This window comes from Balaenoptera acutorostrata, chromosome 2, assembly GCF_949987535.1.
Source record: "Balaenoptera acutorostrata chromosome 2, mBalAcu1.1, whole genome shotgun sequence".
Lineage (NCBI taxonomy): Eukaryota > Metazoa > Chordata > Mammalia > Artiodactyla > Balaenopteridae > Balaenoptera > Balaenoptera acutorostrata.
This window is the reverse complement of record NC_080065.1, coordinates 173,127,805-173,141,738: the sequence shown is the minus strand read 5'-3', so window position 1 is coordinate 173,141,738 and position 13,934 is coordinate 173,127,805. Positions and strand designations below refer to the sequence as shown.

Here is a 13,934-nt window from a genome sequence, read left to right as displayed (position 1 = left end):
CTCAGATATGCCAATTCCAGGGCTCTCAAAGAGTCTTCCATGTGCCCAAGGGCATGTGTGTATCTCTCAAGCTCTGAGCAACCTTAAGAGGCAGATGCTAGGTTCACCCAGACTCACAGTTAACAAACTGAGACACAGAAAAATCAGACATATAATATATAGCATACATTTCATAAGACCTCAGAAACTAATGGTAATTGCTAACACTTATCAAGCAATTACTATTTGCCCCATTTTGTTCATGCATTTAACTTGGGTTATCTCACTTAATGCATCCTCATCTCAGTATGAACTCATGGTTTTCAGTAGAGACACAAGGGAACAGATATAGAACTAAAAATACATGTGTATATGCATGGGTTAGTAGACATACATGTATTTCCTAGCTCTGACTGCTGAGAGGGTCTCTAAGCAATAATACCTGGGTAGCAGTGAGCACACCCAGCACCCAGATCTTGGTCTCTAAATACCATTCTCCAAGAAGCAGAACCAGGCTCCTTGGAGAAATGGCTGATTCCAGGGATATTCCAAAGCAAGCACAGAACATCTTGTGGTGCCAAAAGTAAGGACGTACTCACAGAAACATGGAGACATATTAAAAGGACATAGGAGCTAAATTAAAGGAGCAGTAAAATAAATAATATAGAAACTAATTATAAGCCACAGAATAAAATAAATACTCATGACTCCATAGTGATATAAATACTTGAATACGTAATTGAGAATGGACAGCTCTTGTTTACAATAGAATTCCAATTAATAATTAAATTAAAAATCACCATTATGCAAACACATAGTAAGTAATCATTATTGCTGCCAAGAGCCATGAATGGATGCTAAAACTAAAGGGTGAAAAATATGTAAACAACAACAACAACAAAAAAAAACCAAGACCAAAACACCAAGGGTATTTACATGGTCTCTTAAGTATCCCCCCATAAGATACTTATTAATTGCAAAGGAAAATAGTAACTTGACAGTTGAGAAGCTGGTAGACACTGCCTTAAGCAAGTAATCAAAGTTAATGTCACCAACAATGAGACATAGCAACATCCCAGTGCCTCCTGATATGATGCATTGAGAAGGAAACATCACTTTTGTGGGATTCTTTCCCAAACTGCTCAACTTCAGTCTAATCATGAGGAAGTATTGAACAAACCCATAATGTTAGGTATTCTACAAAACCAGTACTCTTCAAAAGTATTAAGGTCATGAAAGATGAAGAAAGACAGGAATTGTCACAGAGTGGAAGAGACCAAGGAGACATGACTAAATGCAATGCAAGATCCTGGCCCAGAAAAAGGTCACCAAAAACGGAGCAGGGGTTTTTGAACCCGAGTGAGTCTGATTCCCAGCCTGGAAAGCAGAACATTTGGGTCTGGATCCACCACAGGCCACTCGAGGATTATATGACTCTGTGCGAATGCCTGCCGCTCTCGGATCTCAGTCTTACCATCTATAAAATTGGTTGTTTCATCCTCCCTCCCCATTCCCCTCCCTCCTTCCGGGCTGCCTCGGAGCTCGGGCTTTGGAAACTACGCAGGCGCGAGAGGGACTGCTTGATTGGCTATTTGTTGTGATGCACCCGCAAATAGAAGCTGCATCTAAGCTCCACCCGTTCCTGCCGCGCCTCCACGCACGCAAGTCAGCCCAGGGCACGTCGCCGCCACGCGCGCTCGCACGCATGGTGCGTGGTGACGTCGCGGCGGCGCGGGCGCCATCCCGGAAGCGCGAGCAAGGCCGCCAGATGTGCAGGTGCTGCTGCCACCGACGCCGGGGCCGAGTTCGGGGTGGGGTTGGGGACGCAGGAGCCTCTGGGGAGCCGGGCCAGGTCGGGCGCGGTCCTCGGGTTGTAGTGGGGTGCGGCGCGCCGCTGGCAACATCTGGGCACCCCTCCTGCGCACAGGCCTCAGTTTCTCCGTCTGCGCGGTGGACGCGCGGGCGGCGCCATGGGCCGAGTCTGGATCCGGGGCGCGGGAGTTGGGGCCGCCTGTGTTCAGGCTGTGCCGTGTCTCCCGGAATCGGGCGTTGACCTGCTTGGGCCTCAGTTTCCCGCTTCACAGGGGCGGGGCATGAGGGGATTTGTGAGCCCCGCCCCGCCTCGGGGGTTTTGCTGAGCTTGGGCAGCCAAATTAAATTATGTTAAATGACCTGGGTGGAGTTGCGGCGCCTCTCCGCATTGGTGTGTGACCTGAGCCCACCCCTGGGAGCCTTAGGTGCCCTCGGAGATGCCCTTGTAGGGGTGACTGGGGATTAAATGAAGTGCTATATAAGTGTTTGTTCTGTATTCTTGGAAGCACTAGGGAGGCCCTCATTAGAATACTGATTCCCGGGGCCTGTCCTAGGATTTCTTCACACTCCACTTGGAGAAACTGACTGCTCCGAGCCCAGCACCTCTTATCACTATTGGTTTTAGTCCCCACAGACAGCATTGTGAGATTCTGATTCTTTGTTATTCCTATTTTCTGGGTGAGAAAACGGATCTAGGAGGTGAGGTGACTCTCCCAAGGTCACACAGCCTCCCTCTCTGCGTGTGTCCCCCATAAATATATTTGGAGCAGGGATCAGAGCCCATGCTGGGTCATTTCCACTCTGTATGTGGGCCAGATTAGCAGTTAGTCAGGGAAGGCTTCCTGTGAGAGGCAGCTGGTGGGGGAGTGTGCCTTGAATCCCTCAGCCCTCACATCTGGGAGCCAGAGACAGGAAAGAGCCCTTCTTTGTAGCAGAACCATTTCCCACAGGTCCAAGTCCTGCACCTGCCAGGCTCTAGCTGTGGGCTTCCCGCCCCATGGCTCTGTCCTTTGAGAGCCCAAGTGTCCTCTTTATACATGATCTTCTTTGGAAATGTGGAGGGTGTGGGTGTCCATGCCTGGCACATAGAAGGAGCTCAAACGTGGTGATTGGGGAGGGGGTGGATTTCATCAGGTGTGGCAGTTTATCTCCAGAAGGCACGTAATGGCTGCAAACTGATAGCCAGATTCAGGGCACAAATAGATACGTACTCTTGGCCTCTATGGTGTTGGGGTAAGAAAAATATTAGTTGCTAACGTTTGTAAATGAGGCGATTTCACAGGAAAAAGAAATCCATATTTCAGGTTTATTTCTGGAAACAATCAGAAGTCTGGCAGGAATCAGGTGCTGTAAGAAGCAGCTGTCCTGTCACAGGTAGCTACTGAACGTCAGAGTCACACATTTGTGGATCCTGTGGTCTGTGGGCGTTTGAGTTGTGACCCGTGTTCACTGGCTGTGTGACAACGGCCTAGTTCCTCAGTCTCTGAGCCTCAATTTTCTCATATATAAATAAGGATGGTAACAATTGCCAGTGTTCGAAATTGGTGTCTTGTGCTCAATAAAGAGGAGGGTAGTTAAGTGGGCTCTGAAAGCCCTTCCTCATCCTGTGTGTGAATCTTAACCAATTGCAAGTGGGCCTTTCTGTCGGCCATTAAATGTGCAGACCTCAGAGCCAAGCTATGTCAGGATTCTGGGTTTTTCCTGAACCCCCTTAGGAGGGTCAGTGCTGAAGCTGTGGTCCCTCCTGCCCTAGCATGGTCCAGGAAGTCCCCACCTGCTGGGATGGCACTTGTGTGCCAGGGAAGCTGGGAGCCAAGAGCCACAGAGCCATCTGGGTTGCTGGGGCCCACAGCCTGGCTGCCAGTGCCTGAAATTCTTGGCTTTAACTTGCTGATATAAGTCTAGCTTCAGAGCTGAGTTTGAAAGGTTCTGTTTGCCTTCATCAAACTAAATTCGGGCAATCCCTTGCTGTGAACAAGGTTCTGGGCTGGGCTCTGGAGACAGAGCAGTGAGCAAGAAAGACACACACGCCTCTGTTCTGTTGGAGCTAATATTGCTGTGGGGGTGACAAGCAAAAGGGTTAACTGATAACTAAGATAATTTCAGGAAGAGATGAGACAGTGGAGCAATTAAAAAAGGTGAAGTGATGAGTGACCAGGATACCCCGTCATCAATGACTACCCCGTCATCAAAGATCTCTTGGGAGAAAAGCCATTGGAGGGGGTGATGATTTGAGGGGGCAGCCAGGAGGAGGGGGGCAGATCTATGCAGGAGGAAGGTGCCTGTAGCTTTGGGCACATGGAGAGTGGGGAGTGTGGCGGTGGGAGGGGTGATGGGATTGTGATGTGCTTGGGTGCAAGTTATAAATAGGAACTCCTGTGGTTCTCGAAACACCCCCGAGTTCCTGGCATGACAAAGCTGAGGCTCAGGTGGCATGACCCACTTACGGACAGGTGGCCTGTGGGGTTCCCAGCCCCTCCTCTCCATCCCACCTCCCCCCACTTCCTGATGCAGACTGAAAACACTTTCTTCCTGCCTGTTTCAGGCAGCGGAGGAGGAGGAAGAGATGGACCCCCCGGACTCGGCCTCGAGGGTCTTCTGTAGCCGCATCCTGAGCATGGTGAATGCGGACGATGTCAACGCCATCATCCTGGCCCAGAAGAACATGTGAGTGGAAGCCAAGGGCCCTGGGCCCCCGGTGTGGGAAGGAATCCACTTGCTGGCCAGCATTCTAGCCCTGCCCGCCTCTACCCCGGGCCCACACTGGTGATAAAATGAAGGAAATGAGCAAATCTGCTGGCTGGCTCCAAAGTAAATTCCTTCCTGGTCTGGAGGCGAGGCCTTGGCACAGGAAGCAGGGCTCTGGGACAGTTTCGCAGCTGCGGACAGTTTGGCGGGGACCACAGCAGCTCCTTTCCCGAGGCCTGGAGTGGGGAGACTTGCGGGGGGATAAGGAAGGAACTGCTGGGGGATTTAAGGGAGCCAGTCGGCTCACTTCCTGTTGGGAACCTATTCTCTCAGAGCCTAGGCTGTCTCTGCAGAGCACCCGGGGTCACTTGGAAGGGCTGTGAATGGCCTTTGCCCTCTTTGGGGCTTGGCACTGTGGCCACCATAGCCTCACCCTAATTCCGGCCTGCTCTGTGGGGAAGAAGGGCTGACACAACCTTCGGGGGGAAACACGGTCTCCTGGGGCTTTATTTTTGTGTCTTTAAGCCAAAGGCTCTTCCTTCCATTTACAACACAGCACAGACCTGATACCTTACCTTTCTTGCCCTGTGACAGGGGTGCTGGATATGTCTGGGTCTCAGCAATAACCATCTCCCTCCTAGGTCTTTAGTTCAGATTCAGACCTGACCCTGGGGAACTCCCAGACCGAGGGGAGACAAAATCAGACTTGAACCTTCCTGGCCTCGGAGTGTCAGGGCTGGGCCAGAGAAAGAAGCTGGGGCTAGGGGAGTCAGAGTGTCAAAGAGTCTACTTGAGGGAGAGGGTTAAGGCTACATGAGAAGGGTACACTTGAGTAGGACTTTTGAGTAGGGTTTTTAAAGTTGAATAGGAGTTTGCTAGCTGGCTCAAACACCAGTTAGAGCTCTACAAGACAAGGGAATGGTCTACGCAAAGGTCATGGAGCAGGAAAGGGCCTAGCAGGATCAGTTGGCAGGGACCTGGAGGCTGAGCAGAGGAGTCGGTGCCCTTTTTCCGCCACCAGGCTGGACCGCTTTGAGAAGACGAACGAGATGCTGCTCAACTTCAACAACCTGTCAAGTGCCCGCCTGCAGCAGATGAGCGAGCGCTTTCTGCACCACACAAGGACCCTGGTGGAGATGAAACGGGACCTGGACAGCATCTTCCGCAGGATCAGGTGGGTGCTTGGCCCTCCAGTCTCTGCCTCCTGCTCTGAGCCTCGGGTTCCTCCTCTTTTCAATGAGGGCCATCCTCCCCACGTAGCAGGGCGGTGGGGAGATTCAGCTTGTTTTACGAGGCTTCATTGCACATTTAGTATTGGAGAAGATCTGAAAATCTTGGAGTTTCTGAATTTAAATTTTATTCCTTTTTTGAAAATGCAACATAGTGCCAGACCCATAATGCAAAAGGCAGGCAGGAGCAGACAGGGAAAGGCTAGCCTCGTGTCCCCCTTGGCCTCCACCCAGGACTTGTCTCAAGAGGAAAATGAGATTGCCAGGTTTTGTGGGTCCTTCTCAAGCTGGTTTCCATGAGGACAGAGAAGGACGATGTCCAAGTCCCCAGCCACATAGAATGCTTGACACGGCCCCCGGAGCTCCTATCACCACTGCTGCCGTTAACAACTGCCGCTGGGGCGCCCAGGCCTGGAACAAGCTGGCACTACAGCTGTATTTCTGGCTGACTGTGCCGCTTCTTCTTTTCCGGGGGCAGCCGCATCTGCTGGCAGAGCAGGTGCCACAGATTGAGGGCAGCATGTTTCCTTGGAGCATGCTCTGTGCAGAAATCACAAGACAGGCCGGATAAATCCTTTATCAAAGCGTATCTTTTCTGGGGCATCTCACCAGGCTGGTTGCCCATGTGTGGTGTTGCAGGGATGGGAGTAGAGTAGGAACCCCAAGGGTTGACACCTTTTGTGTGTATCTGTGTCAGGAAGGAGATAAGTGTGTCTACCCAGGCAGGGATGCAGCAGCAGTGGTACTTCAGGGTGGGGGGTTTTGGGGGGGACAGTGCTGGCTGGCCATAGTCAAGGGTGAGAGACTGCTCTGAAGAGCCTTTTGTAATTCTTTGTAAACAGAACTGCATTACTTCAGGTAAAAAGGAAAAACCAGCAGGTTAAAAAGGGAAGCAGGGGCTTCTCTGTGAAGTTCAGTTTAGTGAGTGCCAGTGTTCGGTGTTTGGGGTGTGGATAGTCAGCACTCCTGGCCCCCACAGACATCCTCACCCCGGGGTTGGAGAGACAGGCTGGGACAAGTCACCCAGAGGAGTGCCTGTTGAGGCAAGGGGAAGGGAAGCTTCCTGGAAGGTTGTCCTGGTAGAAGAGGTTTAGACATGAGGCATTGCAGGTAGAGGGCCCAGCCAGCACGCAGAGCCAGCACCAAGGACACGCAGAAGCTGGGTGACAGCTGGGTAGCTGCCATCCGTCCTGGGGGTGGGAGGTCTGCTGGCTGAGCGCCCAGTCTTACCTCCAGCCCTGGAGCACAGTATGACAAGCAGTGAGGGGGAGGTTCCTGGCCTACACCGGGCCCAGCCTGCACACTCGGCAGGTTCAGCCCTGTGTGCCTTCCCTTCCCCTGCAGGACACTGAAAGGGAAGCTGGCCAGGCAGCACCCGGAGGCCTTCAGCCGTAAGTGTCACCCAGAGCTCCTACATCCTGCTTCTGGGCTCTGCGCCCTTGGATGCCAGGGCCCTCAGCCCAGGGCTGGCTTCTGGAAGGTCACCTCAAGGGCTGACACCAAGCCCGGGCCCTAGTGGGCAGTGGGTCCAGTAAGACCTGGGGCAGGGGCGGGAGTGCTGGCCTGATCTTCTTGGCAACCTGTGGAGCAGGTGTTGAGACTAGAGTCTCCTCCCTTGGGGGAGGTCACACGAGGGAATGTGGACAAGAATGATGACAGTCCTTAGCCCAGTGAATGTCATGTACCCCTACGAGCCAGGCTGTTACCCACAACCACCTATGAGGTGGGGACTGTGCCCAGAGGGGCAGTGACTTGTCAGAGGAAGCACAGCATCCTCCATGCTGAGCTTCAGTTTACCCAGTCTGTAGAATGGGCCAACAGCTCCCCACTCCAGGGCCACTGACAACCACAGGCATAAAGGCAATGCCGTCATTCCCAGTTTATAGAGCAGGGAGCTGAGACACAGGCAGGTGAGGGGCCTGGCCCAGGTGACACAGTCAAGAGGGCAGAGCCAGGCTCAGACTTGCCCCCAGGGCCCGCGTAGGCCTAACCCCAGAGAACCTGAGTCTTTACCTTACCTCAAAGAGAGGCCTCTCACCTGCTTGGACCTCTGTTTCCTCATCTGTAAAATGAACCAAGTTATGTCCCATGGGGTGGGGGTAGCTGTCAGGGGTCCCGGGCCCAGTTAATCCCTCAGCACAGTGCCTGGCATGGTGACTAAGCCAACTCCTGGGCCTCCTTCCCCCAGACATCCCGGAGGCGTCCCTCCTGGAAGACGAGGATGAAGACCCCATCCCGCCCAGCACCACAACAACCATTGCCACCTCGGAACAGAGCACAGGCTCATGCGACACCAGCCCTGACACAGTCTCGCCCTCCCTCAGCCCCGGCTTCGAGGACCTGTCGCACATCCGGCCCGGCTCACCTGCCATCAATGGCCGCAGCCATACAGATGACGAGGAGATGCCGGGCGAGTAGCCCTACTCCCAGGAGCTCCGAGGGGTCTCAGGGCAGCAGCGGTGCCACTGCCCAGATGTCTGAGGTGGCAGTGGGTAACCCTGCCTTGAGACAGTCAGCTTTGCCACCCTACTCTGTCATTTGGGGCTCACTGGGAGACAAGGCTCCCTCCCTGGGATATGGAATTCCTGGGGATCTATCATTCCCCCTCCTTCCTCACTGAGAACATCTCTCTTCTGTAGACCCCTCTGCCAGGCCAGGGGATGACCAGTCCAGCTGGAGTTGGGTTGGGCGCAAGGGAGCTTTTCCAGAGCCAGGCCTGAGGTCTGCTCTGAGCAACACCTAAAGGTTCCCAGAGACCGGAGCCAGATGTCCTCTGCCCCAGCACCCTGGTCAGGACCTCCTCAAGGTGGCCAAGCACTGTCATGTCTGAGTTCACCCCAGCCCACCCCTGTGCCTACTAATTCTGGTCTCCTTGCCCCTTCCTCCAATGACAGTATTGAATACTTTCTCCAATCATTATCTCAAGGAGGTTTCTGAGACAGTTGTAGAAGCCTCAAGGCAGAGATTAGCCATCCACTCAGCACCGAGCCTGGTTAGGCCCTGTTTCTCGGACCAGAGGTGTGGACCCTGAGGGCCCAGCAGGCTTCTCCTGGGGCCTCCATGGAGCAAGCTGCGCCACCTTGGAGAACAGAGTTAAGCAGAATATTTTTGTACCCGATGTTTACAGATGCTGTTGGGAAGTTAATAAAAAGACTCTGTTACTAAAAAGGGAAGGGTGCACCTAGCAGTGGCTTCCTTCCATCCTTGGGCCCAGCAGTCCAGAATGGGGGCAAGTGCTGGATGTGGGACAGGATGGTTATGGACAGCCAGGCACCATTGAGCTGGAAAGAAGTGGGCTGCTCTGCTTTGAGTGGGAGTCTCCAGTGGTGGCAACCATAATAACCCCACTTCCTATCACCACCCAGGCCTTCAAATGTGCTATTCCCACTGCCCACAACATTATTCCTTTACCTCCTTGAGTAACTCCTCCTCCAAATCTCAGCCCTAAGGTGGGCTCCTCAAGGAGCTAGGGTCTCATTCCCCATCAGACACTCTCACAGAGTCCCCTCATCTTTGGAGCACTCAGAAATTATGTTATTAAAGGCCTCTTCCCAGACTTTAGAGTGTCTGCTTTTGCCTGGTCCATAGGGGGCGCCGGGAAGTGTTCAAGGAAATAAGGTACGCTGCCAAACCCACAGGTAACTTCTCAGTCCTCACCGCTTTCCGGCACCCAGCACTTTTTAGCCATCCTGATGACTCAGGAGCCATCCTGAGTCTCCTCCGTCTTATATCCTAAACAGACCCTGGGTCCCATCCTATTTCCTTGGGTGAATGCACCAGCCCCACCTGCTCTCCGTGCTCCTATACGGACCCGCCCTGAAATCCATCTGTGCACAGCGGCCGGCCTCCAGTGGCTCCAACACATTCGGCCCTTAACGCCGCCTCCTGCCTTGACCCTTGCGTCTTGGACCCGCAGACCCTCTGCTTAATGCCTTCACTTTAGCACAAAAGTTTCCCCTACTCTGTTGAAATATTTCTGGAGCACCCGCTACGTGCGGGCAGTCTTCAGGCGGCCTGGAAACAGCGGGCGGAAACAGCGGGCAGAAACACCAGGAAAGGTGCGGCATTATTCCTACGTGACCCGACTGGCGGAGCTCACACCCCGAGGCGGGCGGGCACCGGTCACCCACTGGCGCCGCGGCTTCGTGCGCCCGCGCCCAACATAGGGGCGGGGCGGGGCGGGGCCGGGGGCGGGGGCGGGGGGCGGCGCGGATTGTGACGCAGACGCGCAGCGTGCCCGGTGCGCAGGCGCCCTCGGCGGCGAATCGGCGGTTTCCGGTTCAGCAGCCCTCTTTCACTTCAACGAGACGACGGAGCAGGTCGGTGATGGCGGGCTTGCGGGTTGGCCCTGGGCAGGGTTGGGCGGTAGCCTGCGGGGGCCCAGGCAGCGGAGGGGGCGGCCTGGAATCCGTCTAGGCGAGCTAGGCCCTGTGGGACGGCTTAGCAAGGCACACTGGGCCGGGTTCCGAGACCGAACTGGGCCCCGGGAGGGAAGCCGGCCATTGGAAGAGGACCCTGCCCGCTCCGCCGGCCCCAACTATCTGACGAGGCTTGGGGCGAGGATGTGTCCTTCGGGGCAGATCCGATTTAATGGAGAGGAGTATTAACTGTAACTTTGCCTCGTGGCAGACACTCTGCCAGTTCATTTAAAAATATTAAGCCTTTGAGCTGGGTCTCTTATCTCCTTTTCTAAATCTGTAAGGAGAGTTTGGTAGTAGCAGCTATTTTCTAGACTTGGAAAGTGACAAAATGGAAATACCTATGTAAACAAGTATCAGGCACGTGGTTGGCAGTTGTTACTTATGGATTGGATCAAAGGCAGGAAATGTGGTCTGAGGATTAGGGCGTAACCCAGAAGGAAGCCACAGTTTTGGGTGTCTGAGCTTGGAATTAGGAGAAGGGACTGTAGGGTGGAAAGCGTGTGTGTTGGGGGGATGCTACTAAGATGGGATTCCCACCCCGGCTGCAGGAAGAGCGGGGGCTGGCAGAGGAGAGGAAGGATGGGACCTCCAGACCGTGCTTGGCAAGATGGTGCCGTAGACCTGTACTTTTCGTTCCATCTTCAAAGACGAAGCTGCTGGCTTGGAGGGTGGAAGGAAACAGGCACTGGGGCGGGCCTGCATTTGAAGTCGATGCTGGCCCAGGGCTGGCAGGAACTAAGGCTGGCCGGCCCGTGAGCTAGGGCTGCTCAGACCTTCAGTGCTCACCACTCCACCCGGCCATTCTCCCCCCTCTCTTCCCCAGCAGACGCAGAGATGCAGATCTTTGTGAAGACCTTGACGGGCAAGACCATCACTCTAGAGGTCGAGCCCAGTGACACCATTGAGAATGTCAAAGCTAAAATCCAAGACAAGGAGGGTGAGTTGGGTTGGGGCTAGGTGCTCCACACAATGGGGGCCCTTCAGCCCTGGGGATCTGCTGTCCTGTGTGAAATGGGTGCTTGGACAGATCTCAGCCATGCCAGTGCTTCCCCTGTGTGATTTTGGGAAGGCAGCTTGTTCTATCTCATTTTCCCTTTTGACAGTTTGAGGGTGATCCTGGCACAGCCCTGTGGAGGGAGGGGAGATCTGCTGGTAGTATTCTTGCCAGCACTTTAGTAACTGAAGTGCTCTCTCCTTAGGCATCCCACCTGACCAGCAGCGTCTGATTTTCGCGGGCAAACAGCTGGAGGATGGCCGCACTCTGTCAGACTATAATATCCAGAAAGGTACGGGGGTGGGGTGGCTAGACAGGACCTCAGTGAGGCCTAGGACCCAGGATGGGGCACTGACAGCCTCTTCAGCACCGGGAGGGGGCTGTAGAGGAGGATTCTTAAGCTGAGGATCAGATAGGGCTAGGGAGTATTGCTTTGTAAGGTACTGTTTCCATCGCTGGAAAACATCTCAAGATCTCCACCAGGATTTCCAAATGGCGATGGTTTCTCGTGTTCTTATTCACTTTTTTTCTTTAATTCTTGTGTTTGTGTTTTTTAATGTGATAACTACTGTAAAGAAAATCAGCACCACTTTTTGCAGCAAAAGATTTAAATGTCTTACCTAGGAAAATAAAAGGTCGTCCTTGCACCACTTAAAAATTGCCTTGCCCTTGGGGAAACCCAGATGGACACCACTGTTGACGTATATTTATTATTAGTCTCAGACTCCCCGAGGACTGGTGGGAAATGACAAGGTGGAGGTTCTGTGGGGTGGGCTGGGCTGGTGTGCCCATCTACACATAGAACACCCAACGGATTCCAATGTGTCCCTGTCACACTTGAGAAGCTATGGGACTGAGGTGGTGAGCCTAGGCTCAGTCACTGTCTCTCTCTGCCCTTCGTTTCCTATAGAGTCCACCCTGCACTTGGTGCTTCGTCTGCGAGGTGGCATCATCGAGCCTTCCCTTCGCCAGCTCGCTCAGAAATACAACTGCGACAAGATGATCTGTCGCAAGTATGTACTCTTCAGATTGGGGGTGTGGGCTGGCCCTGGTGGGGGTCGGGATGTGCCCTCACCACTCGCTCGTGTCCTCGCACAGGTGTTATGCTCGCCTGCACCCCCGTGCTGTCAACTGCCGCAAGAAGAAGTGCGGCCACACCAACAACCTGCGCCCCAAGAAGAAGGTCAAATAAGGCTCCTCCACCGGCTTCTTTGCCCGCAGGGTGGCCTCCTGCCTAAGCCCCATGGCCCTGGGGCCTCAATAAAGTTTCCCTTTTGTTGACTGGAGCAGTAACTGGTGTCCATGTGGTTGGTCTGTCCAATGGGGAGGTGGCTGAGGTGCAGGCATCTCCCTTAGGGACTTTCTGTCACTCAGTTCTTCATAGCTCTTGGGGGTCCTCTGTCCTGGGTTCCAGTTGTCTTACTTGTAAAGTGGGCCATGGTCTCTGCCCTTCATGTCTAAAGTTGTCATAACCACAGCACAGGCAAGTCTCACTCCTGGCCCTCTGCTACATAGCCTAGTGAGTTCACCCATCTGGATTTTGTCATCTGTAATATGGGAATAAAAGACCTCAGCCTAGGGACTGGTGGAACCTGGTCAGGCACATTAACAACCCTCACATCTGGGCCCTGGAGGTGTTCAGGTGTGGGTGGATGGCGGGGTAGGAAGGAACACCCCACCTAGCGTAAAATACCTGTTCTCAATTTTGACTGATCTTTAAGAGCTCTTGGGTCCCACCCAAGACTGATGTCTGTCAGGTGAGGGGTTGTAGTGCCCTGACAAGGCCATGCTTCTATTTGTCTTGGGATGATTGGGGCTTCCCGTAGGTGACAACCCAGGCCTAGACAGTGATGCCTGAGAACAGCTGAATGCCTGAGAACAGCTGAGACCTGGAGTGCCAGCTAAAGGCTGTCACTTCAGACCTCAGTTGAGTTTCATTTTTGTCAGTTGCCCCCTCCTCCCTAAGGCCAGGCCACCACCATCTTTCTGGTCTACCCTGTGTCCACTCCTGGAGGAGGAAGCTTCCAGAAACTCAAACTAGGCAGTGTATGTCCAGCTCCCAGGCCTTCTCTGTACTTAATAGGAACCCTCCCACCCCCCACCCCCAACCTCAGGCCTGCACCAGACTCCCACCTCAGGGCCTTTTGCACAGGCCCCCCTCTTCAGAGCAGTTCACACACAACCTGTGGGTGCCAGTGACTTGAATTCTCCAGTGTCAGAACCTGCGTTCAGATCCCACTGTTGTCACAACCTTGTGGCATTAGATGATGGCTATCACTTCTTGGATTCAATTTTCTTTTTTTCACCCAGCACCAATTTCATTAATCTTTAAGTATGGTTGTAGAAAAGACATCAACACTACCCGCATGGCAACAACACAGCAGAAAACTCAAGACTCTAAAGCACAGCTTTCAGAGTCCCAGAAAATGACGCTCTGTACTTGTGTGGTTATGAGAGAAGAGGTTAAATGGACATTGATGTCTCAGGGAAGCAAATCAGCTGTGGGATCCCTTCAGTTTTCAAATCTTGGTTTTTTTTTTGTTTGTTTGTTTTTTTACTTCCCTAAGTTCAGCGTCAATTTTCTTAGTGGGGATGGGATGTGAGGAAGTGAAGTCGGGTTGTTTTTTTTTTTTTTTTATAGTTACTTTATTTATTTATTTATTTATTTATTTATTTATTTATTTATTTTTGACTGTGTTGGGTCTTCGGTTCGTGCGAGGGCTTTCTCTAGTTGCGGCAAGTGGGGGCCACTCTTCATCGCGGTGCGGGGACCGCTCTTCATCGCGGTGCGCGGGCCTTTCACTATCGCGG

The 13,934-nt window shown here is 53.2% G+C and overlaps 2 protein-coding genes across 3 annotated transcripts; both read left to right on the top strand.

Moving 5' to 3' along the window:
• Positions 1–1,639: 1,639 nt before the first annotated feature.
• KXD1 (KxDL motif containing 1) lies at positions 1,640–9,264 on the top strand. The gene is made up of 5 exons (XM_007195458.3): positions 1,640–1,755; positions 4,337–4,458; positions 5,501–5,653; positions 7,053–7,099; positions 7,897–9,264. The coding sequence occupies exons 2-5, from the start codon at positions 4,358–4,360 to the stop codon at positions 8,124–8,126; spliced, it is 531 nt and encodes a 176-aa protein (XP_007195520.1). The 5' UTR covers positions 1,640–1,755; positions 4,337–4,357; the 3' UTR covers positions 8,127–9,264.
• A 639-nt stretch (positions 9,265–9,903) lies between these two features.
• UBA52 (ubiquitin A-52 residue ribosomal protein fusion product 1) lies at positions 9,904–12,409 on the top strand. Of its 2 annotated transcripts, none has more exons than XM_057541009.1 (5): positions 9,904–10,027; positions 10,956–11,066; positions 11,329–11,415; positions 12,034–12,136; positions 12,222–12,409. In XM_057541009.1, the coding sequence occupies exons 2-5, from the start codon at positions 10,964–10,966 to the stop codon at positions 12,313–12,315; spliced, it is 387 nt and encodes a 128-aa protein (XP_057396992.1). In that variant the 5' UTR covers positions 9,904–10,027; positions 10,956–10,963; the 3' UTR covers positions 12,316–12,409. The 2 variants fall into 2 exon arrangements, with proteins under 2 accessions (XP_057396992.1, XP_007195519.1); XM_007195457.3 differs by having other exon boundaries at positions 9,905–10,027; positions 10,953–11,066.
• Positions 12,410–13,934: the final 1,525 nt, after the last annotated feature.

Coding starts and splice junctions, on each gene's coding strand:
- KXD1 (XM_007195458.3), top strand. CDS start 4,358: ATGGACCCCCCGGACTCGGCCTCGAGGGTCTTCTGTAGCCGCATCCTG. Junction 5,654..7,052: donor AGCATCTTCCGCAGGATCAG/GTGGGTGCTTGG, acceptor CTTCCCCTGCAG/GACACTGAAAGGGAAGCTGG. Junction 7,100..7,896: donor GCACCCGGAGGCCTTCAGCC/GTAAGTGTCACC, acceptor TCCTTCCCCCAG/ACATCCCGGAGGCGTCCCTC.
- UBA52 (XM_057541009.1), top strand. CDS start 10,964: ATGCAGATCTTTGTGAAGACCTTGACGGGCAAGACCATCACTCTAGAG. Junction 11,067..11,328: donor TAAAATCCAAGACAAGGAGG/GTGAGTTGGGTT, acceptor CTCTCTCCTTAG/GCATCCCACCTGACCAGCAG. Junction 11,416..12,033: donor AGACTATAATATCCAGAAAG/GTACGGGGGTGG, acceptor CGTTTCCTATAG/AGTCCACCCTGCACTTGGTG.